The 21,072-nt window shown below is 42.0% G+C and overlaps 1 protein-coding gene across 2 annotated transcripts in view; it reads left to right on the plus strand.

The window, feature by feature from the left end:
• Window positions 1-575: 575 nt before the first annotated feature.
• Window positions 576-21,072, plus strand: part of PLCL2 (phospholipase C like 2) — a 103,271-nt gene continuing 82,774 nt past the window's right edge. The window contains exons 1-2 of one of the 2 annotated variants that reach the window (XM_040548132.1): window positions 576-816; window positions 1,361-1,892. In XM_040548132.1, coding sequence (XP_040404066.1) covers window positions 1,587-1,892 — 306 coding nt within the window. In that variant the 5' untranslated portion in view covers window positions 576-816; window positions 1,361-1,586. The remainder of the gene's footprint in view (window positions 817-1,360; window positions 1,893-21,072) is intronic. The other variant, XM_040548131.1, reaches the window with a different exon arrangement.

Consider the following 21,072-nt stretch of genomic DNA (forward strand, 5'->3'; position numbering starts at 1 on the left):
GAAGGTGAGGTAGTGTGGGCTCTTCATGCCCCTACAACTCCTCACGTTGCCCAGCACAGCAGCTCCCCGTCGCCTCCAGGGCCTGCATGCCGAGCGGAGGGCCACGTGCCTAAAATTTCAGTTTCTCTACTCAACTCGAGAACGATTTTTCAGGCAAGACGCAGCCGTATCTCAGGGTAAAAACAGCCACGACCCTTCAAACCTCTCCTCGCACGCTGCGGCCCTTGACCCTCGGCCACGCTCCGAGCGTAAACAAACGCGTGCGGGGTGCGCAGGGCTCCCCTCGCACCTCGCCGTACCCCAGCACCCCACACCCACACCCCGGCGGGAGGGAAGCCCCCGGCCGCCCCCAGACCCCCCGGGCCCCCGGGAGCAGAGGGCGAGGAGCCGGCCTGCCCGAGGAGGAGCCCGGGGGCACCCCGCAGCCGGGCCCTGCCCTCGGCCCGGCGCCCCCAGCCGCCGCCGGGGGGTGCTGGCGGCGGGGCCGCCCAAGCCGCGCCGGGCCGGCCCCGTGATCGGCAGCGGCGGGCGGGGGGGAGCCGGGCCGGCTGCCTCTGCCCTGCCCCTGCCTTCCCGCAGAGTTTCCCGGCGGGGGCGGCCGGGGCCGGCTCTGCCCGCGGCGCTGCCGGCGTCTCCCCCCTGCCGGTGCCGGTGCCGGTGCCGGGGGAGGCGGCGCGGGGAGCGGAGGGAAGGCAGCTTCGGTTTCGCTCCGTATCCGGCTCCGGGCAGAGGCGGCGACCATAGCGGGGAGGAGGCGAGAGGGGGAGAAAGCGGCCACTGCGGCGGGGGGCGGCCGGCTGTCACCTTGCCGCCGAGGTGGGTAGCGGGGGGCCGTGGTGCCCCGGGGTGGCGGCCACGGGGGGCCGGGGGGCGGCTGAGGGAAGGGGGGGGGGGCACCCAAAAAAAGTTGCGGGGAGCCCCGCGGCCGGCCCCGGCGGAGGGGAGCGGGGTCGCGGCCGCGCCGTGCCGTGCCCGGGGCTCTCGGGGCGGGTTTTTTCCTCCAACTTCTCTTTTCGCTCCCGCTTCTGCGATTGCGGCTTTCGGGCGAGCGCGAAAGCGGCGCCATCAGCGCCGCCGCTCGCTTCCCTGCTGAAGGCGGCGGAGGGGCGCGGGGCTCCCCCCGCATCACCCCCAAATTCCCCCCTGCCCGGCGGGGTCGTGGCGGTGCGGGGGCTCGGGGCCGTCCCTCCCTCGCTCCCTCCCTCCCTCGCTTGTCTCCGTGTGTCCGCCCGTGTGTGTCCGTGTGTCCCCGCGTGTGCACGCCGCGCTGTGGCGCTCCCCCGCCCGCCGCCGCCGCCTCGTGTGAGCGCAGCCCGTCACGTTTCGCCTCTCTCCCTTCTTCTTCCCTTCCCTTCCCCAGGTGCTGCCCGGGGACCGAGGCGCGGCGCCCCCCTCCCCACCCCACCCCTCATCGCCCTCCCCAGATGCGCGGCGGGGGGAGACCCGTGCCGCCGACCCCCCGGCCCTAGGCGCTCGGAAAGCGGAAGAGGAGGAAGAGGAGGAAGAAGAGGAGGAAGAAAGAGGAGCAGCCGCCGCCGAGCCCGGGGGGCAGCGGCGAAGCCTCCGCCGTGCCCGCGGGGAGGCCGATGGCGGAGCGCGGCGGCGGCGGCGGCGGGGGGCTGCCCGCCTCCCCCGGGCCGCTGCGGGGGAAGGTGGCCTGCAGGGCAGGGGACGGCGACGGAGGAGGAGGAGGAGGAGGAGGAGGGAGATCCCGCTTTGACAGCGCGGGCAGCAGGGTCTCCAACGGGGACTGCGCCCCGCTGGGGGCCGGCGAGGAGCCGGGATCGGCCCCCCCTGGAAGCCCGGAGAGCGGCGGCAAGGAGAAAGGGGCTCCGGGGGGGCTGCAGCGAGAGGGCAAGCCCGGCATCCCCCGGAGGAGCAGCATCATTAAGGTGAGGGCACCCGCGCCTCCCCGCCTCCCCGTGACGGCCCGGGCTCTTTCTTTTCTTTTTTTGCCTTTTTCTGTGTCATTTCCCCCCCCTTCGGGCGAGGGGAGCCGGCTTTCCCTTTGTCAGGAGCGGACGGCGTTGCACGCTTGCACACTTGGCGGGGGGGCGGCGTGTTTTGGGGTGGATCGGGACCAAAGGCTCGGCCAGAGACCGTAGGGGGCTTGTGAGAGGACAACATGGGCACCGCTCTGGCAGGGAAAGGCAGGGATTACACGGTCCCCTTATTTTTTGGGATGCACCTGTGCAGAGCAATTTTGTGGCTCCATTGGCTTGTGTGTGTGACAGACACACAGCAGGTGATGGGAGATTCGGGATCTCATTGGGCTGGGAGACAGCAGAACAGGGAGCTTTCTTCTCGTTAGCGGTGACAGCTCGTTTAACAGGAGACCGTGTTGTACTTCACCTGTAGGAGCAATCTCTGTTTATACTTAGCTCTGCATATCCTGAATGCTGACATTTCTGCCTGAAAAGTAGGGGGAACAGCAATGATAGCATGGAGATTGGTGGAAGAAGGACCAGGAGGGTTTTTTATACAGCTGCTTACACAAATACAGTTGTTCTGTTTTCTTAAACCCTTGGTTCCTGAGAGGTGGCACTTTGTCTTGGGGTAGCTGTCTAAACTCCGGTGAAAAGGTGGAGAGATCATACAGAAATGACTCAAGTTCGTGTAACGGCTGGACTAACCGTAAAATAAAGCACAGCTCGAGGTACTTAAGAATTGAGTTTAATCAAGATCAGCTCGATCAAAATCTAGCCAGATTTGTTGTCTTCTTAAACATTTCTGTGCTCCCAAAGCCAGCTTATGAAGTTCTGTTAGCCGGATAACAGAGAGACGCGTGGGGGTTCGGGACTAGCAGCCTATCTCAAGTTGTGGCGGTGTCTCCTGGACCTTGCTCTAAGCAGCAAGGGGAGAGCAAGGGCAGCCGGCAGTGGAGCACACTTGACAGCCTGCACCCACCCTTCCTGTTCAAGCAGTGATGCTGGGTGTGTACGTTTATGTGTGTGTTAAAGAAATTACAACAATGGAAACGGGGCGACTGAACTCGGTGTTGGAATAACCTAGTATTTACTGGATTTTCTGGTGAGTTTTTAGGAGTCTGTTCAATTCCAAACACCGTTTTTTTGCCTTTTGTGGTAGCCCAGGAAAGGCAATACGTTGCTTGCAGTATGCAACGTGCCATCATACTACTTTGTGGTATATGATCTGATTGTACTGCAGCCTCTCCGGGGGCCAAACAAGGATACAGTACACAGGGATGTGATATACTAAAATTGAGAATCATGAGATAAGGAAATCTGTGCTGAATTACATTTCGTGAATACGTAAGTCAAGGTTCTTAGTTTCTAGAGGAACAACAGCACTCTGGAATGTAAAATTATTCAACTTTCTGGTATTATTACTGATGAAAACTGTTTTGCAAATGTGAACAGGAATCTGTTTGGCTGCCAAGAAGTGATTGATACAACTTGGTGTTGTTGTTTGAATAGTTAGGAGTGGAAAAATCTGACAGCACTGCTTTTAAAGCTATGCGGTCCATATTTATTTTAGATATGAGTGTTTCAATGCTTCTGGGAAAAACTACTTGTCTTCAGATATGCTGAATACTCTCCTGTCTGCTTGCTTCAGCAGTTTGCAGGTAGTTTGAATCAGGTTGCGTAGGTACCTAGTTTTCAATATGAAACCTTTTGGAAAATCTGGCATGAGTGGTAAGCCTTGTTGTCTCCTCTTGTGGAGCAGAAGCGTGTAAAACAGTAACTTGTAATGTATTTTTCAGAACTGTTCTTAGAGTTTTAGTAACTTACCTGACTGATGAATATTTGGAGTAACCTTGGGAAACCGGTCTGTGCCATGCAAATGCAGTTCTCATACTTCTGTGCAAAACACAGAATTAGGTCAGCTGATCTTTAAAATGCAAGGTTATGGGATATCTAATGCTTTAAATGTTTTGCCCGCCAATTACTGTGTAGGCTTTTGAGTCACAAGCAGAAAATTGGTGTTTGAATAGCAGTTCCAGTTGAGATTAAACTCTTCTGAAGTGCATGTTTGCGCACAAAAATCAGGCCATGGTAATATTTTGTTCTGTTTTTAGTCTGTGTTTTTGTCCATTTACACGACTATTCTCAGAACAGTTGTTGCCTTTTTTTTCCCTTTTTTATTTGCATTTGCTACCTTTTTTCCTCTTTTTTTTCCTTACATGCAGCCTCTGTTCTTTCTCTTTTTTACCCATTCCATATTTTTTCCTTTTATTTATTTTGTTCATCTGCATCAGTTTTATTTATTTTGTTCATCTGCATCATGGGACAAGAGGATTTGCTCCTTGAGGTTGAAGAGTCATCTAGGATGATGACAGGTGGTAGGATCACAATTACTGTGAAAACTAACTCTGATGTGTAAGCTCTGTTTAGGCTGAAAGTGTTAAAGATTGTGCCCTTAACTTTTAACAGTTTTTATGGAATAGCTTTTTTCATTGCTTCCCTTTGCTGAACCAGACCTGAGGGTTAGGGAGTACATATCTGTGTTTATAGAGACTTCCATTTTCTGTTTGTTACCCGCCACATTTATGAGATTCTGATTTTTGTAAAAATGATAGTGATGACACATGACATGTTCCATGGGCTTTAGGCTCTTCAGATAGCTAATTTGTGAACTAATTTACATACCAAGTATTTGTACCTAATCTTTTTTTTTAGGTCAGTGATTTGCTTTTCCAAAATACTTTCCTTGGGGCAGCTAGCTATGGTTTCCTATAATGGTTTTTCTAGAGTAGTTCCTATAATTTTCTATAAAATTAATTTACGGTGAGTCCACCTTGCAGTTCCAGGTGAATGTAAGCATCGTGTGAACTTTTAGCTCTGACAGTTGGCAGCAGGCTTGCTTTATTTCTCGTGGGGTACTTTCGCATCTCTCTTAAAAAGACCTTGAGATGGTTAGACTTTGAGGAACTTTAAGAAGGCAAATGACTTGTGGTGCGTGTGCTTCCTCGGAGCTGCCTGCTTCCAGGGGCCTCCAGACCCTGGACAATAAATGTGTACGGAACCTCACAGCTTGTCAGAACTGTAGACCTGGACAAAAAGAGATCCAGTGGTATAAATAAATGGCTGTACTAGGAGAGGTGTTGAAGTGCTAAAATGAGAAGAGATACACTTAGGAGAAGACTGCAGTTATCTGGGAAGACGACAGGAAGAAAAGAATGGATAAGTGTCCTAGAGTTCCTACCAATATGTGTCTGGAAGCAAAGTCCAGTTTGTGTTTTTTTTTTCATTTTTTTTTCATATAGTAATACTAATCTCAGTGTCAATAAATTTATTGGCTGATAACTTAAACAAATTTATATCTCATTTTTTTTTCTGGGTGTAAGTTTAAACTTTCATTTAGTAGAGTCACGCACTTGTTGGTCATTGGCAATTCTTTAAGTTCCAAAGTCTGTGAGAAGAGAGGAATGAAATTTAGCAGGCAGATATTGCAGGGTATAATTTTCAATAGAGCTTTGCTTTTGAAATAGAGCATTCTTATATCGGTGTCTTTATACAGTTAGGGAGTCTTGCAGCATATGCGTCAGGATCTTCTTTTTCATTAAAATGCCGACATACATCGTTATCTCATTCTCAGTCCTCTGTATCTCTAGTTGATACTGTATGCCTCTTTGTATCAGGTGGAAAAAATACGAAGTATGGAGAATGTTACGCAGTATTTTCTACCACTGTGATTGTTTTAAAAGCTTTAATAAATTTCTTTCTTTGTATTCACAGTAGACTGTAAAGTAGTATTTTCAGTAGATCTAGGTTCTCTGCAATTCTATATTACCTTAGCCAAAATCGCATGTTAGCAAGTCTTAGCAGAGATCCAGGAGTAGATCATACACGTTCAGTTTCCACCTGAAATGATATAAAGGGGTTAGGTTGTTGGAATCAGTTCAAAGTATACGAAATTACGTGATTTTCAGCTGTCTTTCATACTGGGAAAGGAGCCTGTGTATTGATGCTGTTGATAACATATAAGCATTTATGCCCCAGTAACTCTTCAATGTGCTGGACATTTTCAAGTAAACTTGGTTGAGCACTAACAGGCTCGAAGGTGCTAAGGCTCCTCAAGTTCAAAGAAAATAGTCATAAAGAGAAAAGAGGGTGAAAACTAGTATGTGCTTTCTTGCTCCACACCCTTTCCCTTAGAAACAAAAACCTACAGTATGAGCTTTATTCTTCCTAGTTCTAGAAGATCTGTGCAAAAGACATTATGAACGTCCCAGCAATGGAAAATAATTTGCTCAGCGCACACGTGTTCATTGACAACAAAAATGATGCCACAAAAAACACATCATTAGCAAACACATCTGCGATAGTTCAGGTACATCTTACCCTGGGCTGGTTTTCAACGTGACAATGGAAGCATAGACTTTCTGAGGGGCTGTTTCTGGATTTGGTTGGTTGGTTTTCTTTTTCTTTTTTCTTTCTTAGTTTCTTCTAGAGTAGAGCTATGATCACATCTTTTTGGTTTATCAGATAGCCTGAGAGATGTGAGTGGCTACCTGCAGCTTCACAAACCCTAGAGCTTTCTTTTAGGTGTTAGTTTCTCTTTGGTTTGTGGTACTCTTGCCTAGACTGCATAGAAAGTTACGAGCACCTTTTGGTATATGTGTTTCTTCTGCTTCATCTTCTACCACATACTCTGGAATGGTTTCCTAATTTTTAAAAAATGGAATTTATCTTTTAAAACAATACTGTTATGGTAACCCTTCCTAAATCATGTCATACAAAAGCTGTATACGCTATATCTTTGGATATTATATCATATATATATATACATTAGACACACACACACACACACACACGTATCAGGCAGTTTACTGCTTGTAAACTCCCAGGCTGGGCTGGGATGTGTTATGGTGCAACCACTGAACAGGTATGTTGGACACTGCATTTGGTATATATTTTTATTTGCCTTAGTACTTTATCTAGACTGCAATAATCAAAATTTTGCTTGGATATGTATAACGCCATTGAAAGAAAAAAGAAACAAAAGGCGCTTATGGAAACACACCAGGTTATTCGTTTTACCCATGTTCAGCATGTAGTTTACCTACTGTAGCCAGTGAAGAGAAAACATTTTTTTTCCAAAAGATGACTTGGAGTGGGCGTCTAATTTGGATAAATCTAGCTTCTCTGACATCTCTTCTGGAAGAGCTTATCTGTCTATTTCTGTTGACTGCCTAAAAAGCTCGGCTACCGTGAATAATAGCAACTCCTTCACACCCTCTGCCCCCAAATCCTTAGAATATCCACGAAACATGTTCAGTCTGTTAAGTGAAAAATCAATTAATGGAATTAAAAAATTATTATGAATACCTGATGAGATTTTTTTATGCCTATTGCTGGGCTTGATCAGAGATAGGAGTATTAGTTAAGACTTTGTTAAAACTAGGAATTGGAGCCGTGGTTTCCTACCCATGGCTCACAGATAATGGGTTGCTCACATGATTTGCTTGCATTTGTGGAAGATTAAAAAACTAAAACTGAGGATGATAGACCAAATTAATTGCGTAGTTTTCCAGCCTTTCCTGGTCCATGGGTGATTTTGAGGTAGGTTTTTGTATTTTATCACTAACTCTATTAAAAATTCCCGTAAATAAAATGTACCAATTGTCCGTCTTTAAGAGATAAATTAACTTAAAACATATGCTGTCGTACTGTGTATTGATTATAAAATAATTACCTTTGAACACTAGTTTGGGGTGGTGTTCAAAATTCAGAAATCTAAATAGACTAGCGGGAAGGCTTAGGGAAGAAGCATTTATAATAGTTCATTTAACATAAATGGAGAAGGGGAAAATATGCTGAAAAGCAGCAGCATGTGTGTATTAAAGAATGTTTAAAAATAGGGCTGGTACAGACCTCAAGACGTCAGTCTGCTCTGGTTTACTGTTTTGTTACAGGATCAACTACTTATCAATTTCACTGTGATGCTCTTTGTCTTTTAATCACCTTTAGTTCGTGATCCTTCTGTGCAGAACTGCGGACGGATTATTGCTCGTTGTCTGTGGGCAAAAACAATAATCTGCACAGAGTTTCAAAGCGTGTACTTGTCCTGCTGACTGCATTCTAATTATTTTTGATCACATCTTCAATGTGTCAGGTTCTTTCTGATTTTAACTTACCTTCTAACATGCACGCAGCTCTTCCATCTTCATGTGAACAGCCAGATTTCAGTTTACTCCCAATTTCCATCATACAATGATGTCTGATATTTTTTCTTTAAATTATAATACCCTATGGTTAAACTAAAAATCAGTTATTTTTGTTCTTTATTGCGTGTAAGCTGGGCAATATGATGTTGCTGAATCTAGTTCAGAAATATAATTTATGAGAAGATGCCTTTAAATAAATTAATAGGCAGTAAGTATGAAATTATGAATATACTTATAATAGATTGCAGGATTGGGATAAGAAAAGACTGCTTTGAAAGGGGCTGATTTGCTTGTCATTAAGGAGAGTCAGTAGCAAACATCATCTTTTTCTCAGTTGTGCTTATAAAAGCCATCCTTGCTGCTTTACGGTCAATTTTCACATCTGGCATGCCTTTGAAATATGGGATAGCGCCATCACTGTACTTATTTCTCCCTGTTTTAGGAGATCAGGGGTGCAGCAATCCTTTGGACGGCTATGTTGCCCATCCACCTGACTGCAGCACCTCTCTGCTTTCTTCTTAGCTTGTTAGCTTCCAAGAACGGTTGGTGTAGGCCTGCTAGCCCCTTGCATTTGAAGTGGGGCATGGCTGTGTTCACCTGCTTCTTCCCTCCTAGACCTCCCTGACAAAGCATCAAAGTTCGAGACAGTGAAGAGCACGATACAGCATGGCACTGGAGACTGGCGGTGCTGAGGACCACAGTGCTAACTGCTGCAGCCTTGGGAAAGTTAAATAGATGGGGTTAGTTTCTGCCTCTTCTGGCTCCCTGGGGCTTTCTTTTGATGTAATTTCACCCTTTGGAAGAAGTAATAAAGTATCCCTGAGTGCATCCAATTATTTACTGTGTTCAGGGATCTTTTCAGATACCAAACATTCGTATTCAGGAAATTGTAGCACATAGTTCATAAGCACAGGCAGGCAGGAAATGTCTAAATAAACAAACAAACAAAAAACTTCTCATTCTTTTCAATGTCTGAGAGTTTTATAAAAATCAAAAATATAATGTAAGAGTTTTTTTAAGCCAGATTTCCAAATTGACTGTAAAAATAATTTCACAAAAGCAATGTATTTGTGGGTTTTAGTTTGGTATAGAAAATACGTATCTTATGAATATACAGCAGATAGTTGATATTATGCATACTAGCATTACGACTGTCCTCATGCCTTTGCTAAAAGTGCTGAAAATGGTTTGATATTTCCCCTAAATTCTAAGATAATCAGTATTGCAGAAGAAAAAGAACTGCTGATGTTTTGTTAGAGAGCACTTCCAGAGAAATTTCAAGTTCTTTTTATGCTTGAGCTTCTGTGACTACTACTTCTTTTTCCTTTCCCTCCTATTTTATTTTCTTTTTTTTTGGTTTTTCTTCTTATCAGCCTTATTATTTTGCCTTCACTAAAAACGGCATAACAGTATAAGGTTCCGTGTGTGCTTTGATGTGTTAGCATCCATATATGTGAACATAGCCCCATCCTTTGCTGCCCTTTTAGTGTAGGATGGGTGAGAAAAAGAAAAAATGATTGTGAAACTCCGCAGCAGCAGAATGATCTGCCTGTTTTCAGTTTCGTGAAGCACCCTCTTAATCGTGGAAAATCCCAGATGCTTTATATATTTCATTGCCCAGTTCCTGATGACAGAAGTGTTTGACGTTGTCTGTCAACAGTTTTATTTAACCACAATCCTTAAAATAAAGTGTAAATGTCTGTTTATTTAAATAAAAGATAGTATCTAATTTCATTGCTTGATTCTTGATCTTAGTGTTATTAAAGTGTACGTTTGGAAGAAAAGGACAGGAATGCAACTCGCTGTCAAAGCTTTGTTTAGATTGTTTTCTTCCTACAAGTTATTGTCGGTGGTTTTAGGATAGGCAGTTGTTTATTGAGTTACTGAGGTAATTCCTGTAAATGGTACAGGAAGAGTTATTTTAAAAAACGGCAAGGCAGCAGCTTTAATTTTTATATACCCTACTATACTTTTTTCTTTAGTAAATTAGAAGCAGAATTAATATCTTTCATGTATATTATGTAGAAAAAGTTAGTTTTCAAGTTGCTAGAATAATACTTACAGTCACTGCAATATTTACATATTTACAAGCATATACATTATCGCTACATAAGGCAGGAGAAACTAAGTAATAACTGGAAATAAATTGCTTCAGGCAATTACTTGAATCAACTGAAATGTTTTCTGCCATTTACAGAGAATGGTCTCTAATTCAGTTTCTTTTTTTTTTTCTTTTTTTGTAAAATATGCTGATAGAAGATTGTTTCAAAAAAACATTTCCAGTGTGAATCTAAGAGTTAAAGACTAATATTTATGTGAAATGAGAAAATGTATTTAGTCGTGGCACGTTACTACCACACAGTGGAGAGAGCTAGAGCAGGCGTAAGGAGCTTTGTGTTCAGCCAGTGTTAGGTTTTTCTTGGTTTTGAAGAACCCTCTATGGCTGTTGGACGTACTTCGTTTATTGAAGTCCAGCTCTCCCAGTCGCAGTAGATGTGGTGATGCATCACACAAGTGTTGTTTGAGGTCGCCAGTTTTCATCTTTCTTCGTTCCACAGCTTAAATGGCATGTACCTTGCGCCTCGTGCTTGCTCCTTCTTCGGTGAATGGCCAACCTGAATAAAGCCTAGTGAATAAATAACGAATGAAGGCAGTGAGTTCTTAAAGCTGTGTGTTGTCTTTTGGTATTTTGTGGGTGTAGAAATCAGACTGTGGAAGAATCCGTAACATTACTCTGTCACAGTCTTGCGTGGCCTGGTTCCAGCTTGTGTCACCTCATCCTCCTGTGTCCTGTCTGCTCATCCCTTCCCATCTTCGTTCTCTACCCAGCCCTCACGCAGCTTCGCTTTTCTGCTTCAGCAGCAGAGACCATGGACAGGCCCAGCTCTGCAGACCCTTCTGTGCCCTGCTACATGTTAGAACAGAGCAGAGCTCACTGTGTGTGTGTGATAGAGCCATGGTGTCTGTCTATGGATCCCCAAAAAGGAGCACCAAAATGGAGTCCGGCACAAGGCGGTCGATCTTCACAGTGGCTCGAAGTCTCACAGGGCTGTGTCCTGAACGTACAGGGAAGGCTGAGGCCAAATGTATCTGTCTCTCACTGCTCTTCAGAAATGCTCTTCACAAGTTGCCAGCCCGTGTGAATTTAGGGAAGGCTGCCCTGGGTCAGACCAGAAGTCCACGTGGCTCATTAGCCTGCCTCCAGCAGTCACCCCTGTGACACAGAAGGGTAGGAAAAGCATCCTCTCCTGGCATCTGCTCCCACCCGTAATTGTAGGGCTCCAGTATCTGGACCTCAGGATGTCTTTGTGTTTGATAATCCGTATGCTTTTTTTTCTCCCATCGTCAAAGACCAGTTTGACTTTTGTAAGCTTTTCACTACTGAAAAATCCTGTGGCACTTTCTTAACTTCACGACGTGTTGTGAGAAGAAGCACCTTCCTGCCTGATGTTACATGGCACCTGCTTGTTTGCTTGATATTCCCTGGTTCTTGTGTTACATAGAAAACAACTGTTTTGGGCTCACTTTCTCCATTACACACGACTTGAAAGGTGTCCATCATACTTGCTCTGTGTCATCTTTTTTTTCCAGCCTAAAAAATCTTGCTGTATTTAGTTGTTCCGCCTACGTACATTGTTCTGTGCTTGCTTCATCCTGGTGTCCTCTATTTTTTTTTTTTGCCTTCCATTTTATTAATTTTTGCAATGGGAGACTAAAATGGTATTTAAAATGTGTGCCAGACAAATGTGTAAATCCACTATAGCATAATGAAGGCTTAAGAATATTGTGATACTAAATTGCACTGTAGTATATGTAATTTTAGAGTTGTCTTAATCACAGATTTAAATGGTACCATTGCCACTAACTGGTAATGGGAGAGTGCTCTTAAAGCCTTCTATTAAATATTTAAAACTTCCCCTTTGAAGAGCTGTATAAGGGTGCCTGTGATGGTGATGATGCCTGCTATATTGGAAGTGGCTGGCATTAACATCGTTGCATGAGACTGAAGGTCTGTTAGAAATCTTTTAGCATGTTATAAAGTCTTTTTATGGTGCTGGTGACATAAAACATTGCTGACTAGTACGTCTAGCTGCTAGCTGTGGTTGAGGACACTTGCTTGCATATTAACAGAATAAAATAGCATGGACATTGCATAACGCTGAAAAACATAGTACTAATAAAAGTGCTTTTATTTTATAATAGTCTGTTAAATATTAAAGAGGATGGATTTTGTATTTATAAATGTGGTCCTAGATTTTTGCATTTTAAGGTTCCCGTCCAACACTCACGTAATGGATTATTTTACCCAATCTTTTATTCCTTTCACTTTTATAATATGTGAGGGTCTTCCAGGATGCTTGTGTCAGAGTCCAGACAAGCTAAAAAGCCATTTCTAGTCTTTAGGAAATGTGTGAAGGGTATAACAATGAGCTCAGACAGCTTCCTGAAAACAGGAGAGCATCTAATGTTTCCTCTCAGAATTCAGTTGAGGACTAAAAGGGTCTTAAGTGGTTGCAGTAAGCAGTAAAAGGTAAAAATAACTAGAAGTTTTTGAGTCCCACGAGACTGATACTACAGCATTATCTCAGAAGGAAATCCCAACACTTTGTCACTTGAGCTGCTGAAAATAGAAATGGTGCAAGATGTCTGGTAGAGTGCTGTCCTGAGTCCTTGTTAGGGGTATCTAGGAGTGTCTCCTCTTTTTTCTTTTTTTTCTTTTTTCTCTTTTTCTTTTTTTTCTTGTTATTTTTTTTCTTTCTCTCTTTCTCTCTTTCTCTCTTTCTCTTTTTCTCTCTTTCTTTCTTTCTCTCTTTCTCTCTCTCTTTCTCTCTCTCTTTCTTTCTCTCTCTCTCTCTTTCTCTCTTTCTCTCTTTCTTTCTTTCTTTCTCTTTCTTTCTCTTTCTTTCTCTTTCTTTCTCTCACTCTCTTTTTCTCTTTCTCTCTTTCTCTTTTTCTCTCCTTCTTCCTCTCTTTCTCTTTCTCTCTCTTTCTTTCTCTCTTTCTCTCTTTTCTCTCTTTTCTCTCTTTCTTTCCTTTTGGGAGCAAGGTTGCTTTGTTTTCTTTTTCCCTTCAGAACCTTCTTGCTGCTGAGGGAGGGAGTAGTCTCTGTTAGCCTGTTCCTTCTCAGTGAACTGCTGTGCTGAGACAGCAGAAGACACCTGTGTTACTGTCATTCCTCAGTCTTCACGCTTTTAGTCCACTTTGTGACAAAGTCCAGTGTCTGATTAATAATGTTTATGAGCAGTACTGTCTGCAGCATTATCTTTATGTAAGTCTTTAATTTCAAAGTTTCAGATAATTGTACTACTTGTTTTCAAATGTCAGATTACATGCTAGTTTTCTTCTGTTTGAACGTGATGCACGCTTGGCTGAATGACGTGAATAGAACATGACATGGATTTCCATTGTTTTACATGTGGAAGATAGTATTTCAGAAATATTGAACTTAGCCTCTCAAAATAGTAGTTCAGAGGTCCCCGACTCACCAGAATAAAATTCAACTTTCTTGTCCTGGTGATTGCTGATAAATTTTTATATTTATGCTAATAAAAAAATCATTAATAGCTCATACATGTACTTTCAGTCTGGTCAGCTGCAACAAATACATAATTTTTCTTCCACATCTAATCCCAAATTCAATTTTGGCCTTAGTGGGTGTATAAAATTTGTTATGATCATTTGAGGGGAGGAGGTGAGGGCAGATAAAAAAGAGCCTTTTTAAAAGGCTCTTAAAAAGGGCCTGGCCTCTAAAAATTGATTTGCAAGATTAACCACTTGCCACAGATCTAAGAACCTTGAATTATTATTATTATTATTTTTTATTAAGTTACAATGTTTAGATTTATAACATGGTCTTTAAACAATCCCTGCATGTATTACAGTTATGCTGAAGCGAATAATTAATTACAGAACTTATTGCAAAACTTGCTTTGTTTCTGGTGGAGGTAGTAAAATTACATTATGGAGTACCATCAACTAAATGCGTCTTTTGCAGAGAAAACATACCACCTTGTGATTTAGCATGGTGCCTAATCGTCCGCCATGAAATAGGTTTTGTGTATTAATTCAATAAATGCTCAGAGTACTTCACTAAATGGTACTTGAGGCTGAGATGATACGGAAGGAAGAATTTGCCGTTGCAATGCAGTGTAGCCGTTAAGTCTAAAACATTTTTATAAAGAACAAACACAAATAAAATTATTTGGTATATAAAACAGAAATGCAGAGCCACGTTATTTTTATTTCTGTTTGTCTCAGAACCTTACCCCTCTCCCCTTTATCACAAAATTTTGCAAGAGTCAGAGTGAGTCACACTGAAGGTGACTCCTTATTTTTTTCTTCAAGTGCAATGAGTAATTTGGGAATACAGCTTGCATCTTTGAAAGTCAAAAGGGTTAGAGTCAGTAGCCTTAAAGTAAGTTGTATGCCTTTCTTGCTTCCATGCACAATATTTTATCAATTCTTGTAGATTTGTAGATACTTAAAGTAATTGGTGTTTAAAATGCTTTCTATATATGTAATGTTTGTTAAGGGTACTCAAAATTGATTTAATATTCCTGTACAACAAACTAAAACTTTATTGGCATTACAAAAAAATGTGTAATTGCATGCTTTTCTATGAGCTTATTACTTTAAAGTGTTTATAATATAGTTCTTTATATTAGAAATGCATACCTCATAACCTTTCCTTATTTTAAATGTCTGATCTGCACCACTTAGGGTGGTTGATGGGAATAAGTCATGGGTTTCTACTACATACTTCTGTTTTCTGCTTTGATCATAACGCAGGTGGACTTTTGGGTTTGTTTACTTCTTTATTCCAGGAATTTTCAAAAGCATAATACAGAGTGAACAAGGAGGTCCATTAGTTTCGGTATCTTACGCAATTCATTACCGTGCAGATGTATGGGGTTTCCTCTTTTTAGTTGTCTCAAAGACATCTTCAAGAGACTTTTAGAGGTCTTTGTAGGTTCTTGCCCAGAGACAATGTAAACAAAATTGGTCTTGCACTGATCATCTGATAATGCAGTTTAAAGCCCTTTTGCAGTTTAAAGACCTTTGCTGTCCTTGAACTTCGGTTGTATTTAGGACAAAACCAATATTATTGAATATTGCTGTCCATAAAGTTGTCTTTCAGTAAACCCTTGTGAAATGTGCTTCAGCCACATCCTTGTACTTTCTGGAACTTTCTAGCTGCATTTTCTTGTTTTGTTGATCACCGCTTGCTGTAGACAGCCTGTACTGTTTTGTTTACTTCCTCTGTCGTTTTTTTGGGTTGACTGTAGTGAAATCGTTTGAGATGAAGTATGTGAAGTACAGGTTTTGCATTCCTGTTATGTTTACCCACAGCACTGTCTAACCTTAACGTTCAAAAATTGCAAGTCAAGTCCACCAAACTTGAGACTTTTGAAAAAAATCGTGACATGAAATTTAATTAATTTGACTCTAAGCCATTCTGCACATGCACCATATTTTCAAGTTCTTAGCATAGGAATGTGTGAATACATGCAAAATACAAGTTAATGTGGAGATTCCCAGATATAAGGATCCAGAAGATCTTTAAGAAAACATCAGGTTTCATGAGATTTGCCATACAGTTTGGACGAGCATGTGGTTAGTACACAGACAGCTGGTATATCAGGCAGAAAACATTAGATAACAGAATATAATATTGATAATCCGTCTGAGCTTTTATCAAGTTAAATACGTGGTCTTGTTTCCTTGTTTCATTTTTATTTTATTAGCAAATTTACTAATCTTGCCAATAAAGGTGGTAATGTATATTTTGCAATGTATATCTTGCTGAGGTAGTAATGTATATTTTACATTGTTTAAACTTGTCCTGTTAGCATGGATTTAATGAATTTTGGAATTGTCTAATGTTTAGTTATATTTAGGAAAAATGTTAACTAGTCTTTAAATTGATCCTATACTTAATTTAATCTGTTTGTTTCAGCAATGTAAAAACAGTTACCATTTTTTCCCTGAGTTTTGCTAGTATTGAGGCCCTGCAGGCTTTGTCTACATACTGTAGTGGTAACGGGATTCAGACGCTCAAAACTTGTATTTGGCTATTTATGAAAATTTCCCTGGAGGAAGAGAAAGTGGGATAAATAGTTTTACAGAACTCTCAAAGCTTATAACAGTTACAGAGGAACTGTGCAGACCCAAAGTATCCTAGTTAAAAAAAGTTGTGATAGCTAAAAATTCAAAAAATGCTGTTCCTGACAGGCAAAACTTGAGGAAAAAAGAGCAAGGCCTCAGTTCAAAGGCCTTAATTTGTTATTTGTGTATTAGTACAGGCCAACAACTTGGCAGGAACTTAACTCTGAGTCCAAGGTTTGTGAAAACCGGGGCTTGAGAATGTGAGCAGATTTTAGTGCTGGTAATGAAGGGGAAACACAACGATGCCACAGACAGCCGAGGTCAAAATCATAGGCGCATTCTTTAAAGGAGTTCCTTGAAAAATAAATAATTACACGCAATAACAGAGATGTTTTAGATGTTGGTGTTGAATGTGTTCTTGTTGCTAAGTACTAGGGCAGTCCCTGAGAGCTGGTGAAAAAAATGAACGATTTTTGGTGGTTGATAAGGATGTTGTAGGCCTAGATAACGGGATGGAATGAGGCAGAATATTTTTGAGTCCTTTACCTACGGCTTTGGCAGCTCATAAATGATTTCAGCATGGTACAGCATTGTGGAAAGCTACACTTACTAGCACTTTGCTGTGTGTTTGTTTCTTTCTTTTTTACTCCTGTGTTGCCAGCTAATTTCCTTCTGGAGAGTGTCTTGAGAGATTCTGTGGAGAAAGGCAGTTGTTGAGCAGCAGCAAGAACCCTCTGTAGTCTGTCAAATCATCTCCTCTTCATGTTGCAGCGTGTGAAATTTGTATGACGTTTCCTACCTCTCCTTCTGGAAATACACTTCTTTTTCATAGTTTAAAATATTTATTTTCTCATGTGATCAGAGTAAAAGGCTGTTTCCAATATAATGTGTTTTGTTTCTACCCTCCTTCCAATGAAATTCATGACCGTCCCAGGGGAAAAGACTCATTTTCTCTCCAGTATTCCAGTGGGAGGACAAACAGGACTGCCGTTCTTACACCTGCTGCATTGAAGAAAGGGAGAGAGGCAACACAACAAAGAAAATAAAGCGTGTGTAGGCTGCTGTCTTAAATTGCAGTACTTCTCAGGAGTAAGAAACGCTCTCATCCATCTACATATTTGTCGATTGTACAGGAGGATTCTGCTCACTGTGGCCATTCTGTGCACCCCTTGCTGCAGTTCTGTGGGGCAAAAATTGTGCTGCTTGAAGCTTCCTCACTTCCACCCCTGTTGTTTTTGTAGATTGCCAAATTTGTTTTAAATCAGCAATGAAAATCCATTTCTACTTGCCTTCAGGAAATCATGATTTTACTGCAAATCGTTACTGTAAACCATGGTATGAAATGCACTAGAATTGTGGGAAACTTTGAATCAAACTGTTACTGGATATGTTGTTGTCTGATTCCACATTTAACATTTTATTTCAACATTTACAAAAACTGGTTGGTAGAAGGTGATGCCTACTAGGATTTTGTAACTCTGTTTCATTTACACATAAGAACTTAAAATAATCATGATTTAAGTTTGGTATTAAGCTGTAACTTCAGGCATGAGTACTAGAAAAATTTAGAAATTCGTGGGCATCTTTTCTCCAGTTCTTCTTCCTCCAAGTTATTTTGAGATTCCTTACTAAAGGTATCTGTTAAGTTCAAGTTTTCACATTAATACATTTCCTTCCGTTGTTGCAAAGCTTATTAGGGATGAGATACCTATTTGCACTTAATAATGTTCTGAAAGGTCTTGAGTTATACCATAGAGAAAAAAGGTCTTAGAAATCAGTGTCAGGAACAGAACAGTAATCAAGGAAATGTTTGTTAACAAATGCTTCTGAAAGTAATCTGGTGGTTTTTCAAACAGAAGGGAATAATGAGCTCTTGATACAAAGAGCTGTCTTTTAAGGTAGCATCATGTAACTCCTTTAATTTGAATTCCATTCACATTTTACCTTTTTTTCCCTTTTATTGGTATGGGTGAGACTGTAAGGAGTCTTTTTCGTTTCTGGTCTGCCTGTTTGAGTAGATAACCTGTGTTGGTAGCTAAGAACAAAAAAGTATAGTGCCATGGTATTTTTCTTTCTACTATATGCATATCTCCTTTTTTGTTTGTTGTATATTTTTCTTGTACTTGTGATGTGTGTACATTGTGTATCACTTCGTGATTCTGTTTTTGGAGCTTTTTATTTTAAAAGGTAGTATCATAAAGATTTTGTCATTTCCTTGGGCCCAACTTGTAAGCTTATTCTACTTAGTGCACTTCTAGCATAGCAGCTATCCCGTCTATGTGGAAAGGATTGAAGTCTTTTATTAATAATATGCTGCGTCCCTCAGCCTGTTTTTCCTTGGAACGTGAAAGTATCTTGGCCACGCCTGGGATTTTCAGTGCACGGGGATTTTGCGGTGTGTGCCGATAGAGTCAGTTTATCTGATTGAACCGTAAGTTACCTTTCACCGGTAGCAGAACTGCACACCGCTACAGGCCAGTTCTGACCCCGTGAACTCGTGTGTAATTTCTCAGTGACAGGCCTCCTTCCGCCGAGCTTCTGAGACGTGTCACATCAGCATCCTCGGTTAAAGTTTGGCATTGCAGCTTCTCCATCTTGTTTGTCTGCATTGTTTCAATGTCTGTTGGGTCTGTTCTATCCTCATTCTCTGTTTAAGTGCAGTCACTTTCTGTTGTCTTTATATACTTTTATTTGAGTGTACAGTGCTACTACAATTTCTCCCACAAAGGATTCATCATCTTAAACTGTGTATTCAGTCCTTAATGGCTTTTCTCAGCTATTAAAATGCAAAAGGTCACAGCAAAGAATTGAATTAAGTTGCTGACATTGTTCCTTTTTGGTTTAGATGAAGCCTTCTTCCAGTACGTGCTCACTCTGCTTCTAGCTTTGGCAAATGTACTTGGAATTCTTCTTCCCAGAATTAGCCTCTCTAGGGAGATATGAGCTTTATGTTCTTTTATTTATTCTCCTTTCCTTCCATTCACCTCTTTTACCCATAAAAAAAAGCCCTTCTTATTTCTGAAAATGATTGGAATGATTTGATGACTTCTGTGTGTGGGAGAGAGGAAGATTATTTTCTTCCTTCCTGATGCCTTTTTCCTCCTTCCAAGGATTTCAAGCTGGCCTTTTATTAACAGAGATTGCTTTCTGGCAGTATCCATTAATAAAGTTCTTGCATTAAACTCAGATACCTGTGGCTATCTCGTGGTGGGTGCCTCAGTTGTTCTTCATGCTCAGCAGGGTGGGGAATGTGGTGTTTGTGTGAGAGATGAAAATGAGCAGGTAACAACAGTTCAGTGATTGTTAGCGGTGTTCAGAAATATTCTGATGGGAATTGATAAAATGCAGTTCATCTGGAGAGTCCGTGGCAGGTCATTCAGAATGATTTGGAGAATACTCCGCAGAAGTAAATATGACAGATCTCGTGTTCAGCCCTAAAAGTTGAGGTCACAGGGGGGATTTCTTCCACAATTCCTACTTAGGATTCAGGCTGTATTGCTGCCATGTTTTTATTACTGATTGAAAAAAATAAGATAAGCTAAACTATTTCTGTTATTTCCATGGCTTTTTTTTTTTTTTTTTTTTTTTGGATTGTGGGACAAAGTTAGAACATAGAATTAAATATGAACCCCCCCAAAATTAAGGAAGGTGGCCTTGTAAACCTGGTTGCTTAGAATGGCACAGTCTCTGCCTGGAGGATTCACAAAAATTGTGGTTTTGTTTTCAAGTGAGAATTCATTTGTTACTCCTGATATGGATTGGAGGCTTTGAACTCTGTGCCTCTGTCAGGACCTTTAGGAGACTTGTACTTTTCTCACAAGGCAAATACGGAGAGTGACTCGTTCCTCAGAAGATTGTCGGGCGCATATTTTCTGACTACAGTACTAGAAGCCACAGATAATTTGGAAGCAGAGTCTAGAAAAAACAATCTGGACTGTGACTGATTAGACAAAACAAACGGCAGTTTCTGGTGTACTGAGAAAAAATTTGGAAACACTTCGGCAACACATCTGTTGAACAACGTGGTAAAAAGACAGATTTAGGAGTCTAAAATTCTTTCTGCTACTTCTAGAATTATATACAGGTTTAGTATACAAGTAATGAGAATACAGCCCCAGAAGAAATTGAATTGGTAAATTTTCTTAGTCAGAAACATGCCCATTTTATTGCTTGTCCATTTCATTGCTTGCTCTGCAGCAATTTTCTTGGCTATTTTAAGCCCATACTTTCATTGGTCTTTACATATATCAAGGATGGTGGTATTAGTCTCAGGAAAGTAATGATCCTTTTAGCTGTAAGCAGGGCTGGAAAGGATCTTGAAGGCACCGTGTGTAGTGGCTGAGCACCCACACAGCTGCTTGCTTCCCTCCTTCCCACAGCCCCTGGCCAGCAAGGGGAGGAAATAAGGACACGAAAAGCAAGAAAACTCATACATCGAGATAAAGACAGCTTAACACGTGAAGGAAAGAGGAAAAAACAAAAGAGAAAGTGATTCATAGGAAATCACTCATCACTTCCTGTAAGCACACCGATGCCCAGCAGGTCTCTGAGGAACAGCTGCCTTGGAAGGTGAAGCCCCCATCTGCTACCCAGCTTTTATTGCTGAGCATGATGCGATGATGTATGGTATGGGGTGTCCCTTTGCTCAGTCAGGGCCAGCAGTCCAGGCTGTATCCCCTCCCAGCTCCTTGGCCACCCCTGGTTACTTGCTGGGGTTGGGACAGAGCGAGAAGAGCCTTGACACTGCAAGCACTATTCAGCAGCAGCCAAAACACTGCCATGTTTTCAGTGTTGTTCTAGCCACAAGTCCAAAACACAGCACCATGCAGGCTGCT

Source organism: Cygnus olor, chromosome 2 (genome assembly GCF_009769625.2).
Source record: "Cygnus olor isolate bCygOlo1 chromosome 2, bCygOlo1.pri.v2, whole genome shotgun sequence".
NCBI lineage: Eukaryota > Metazoa > Chordata > Aves > Anseriformes > Anatidae > Cygnus > Cygnus olor.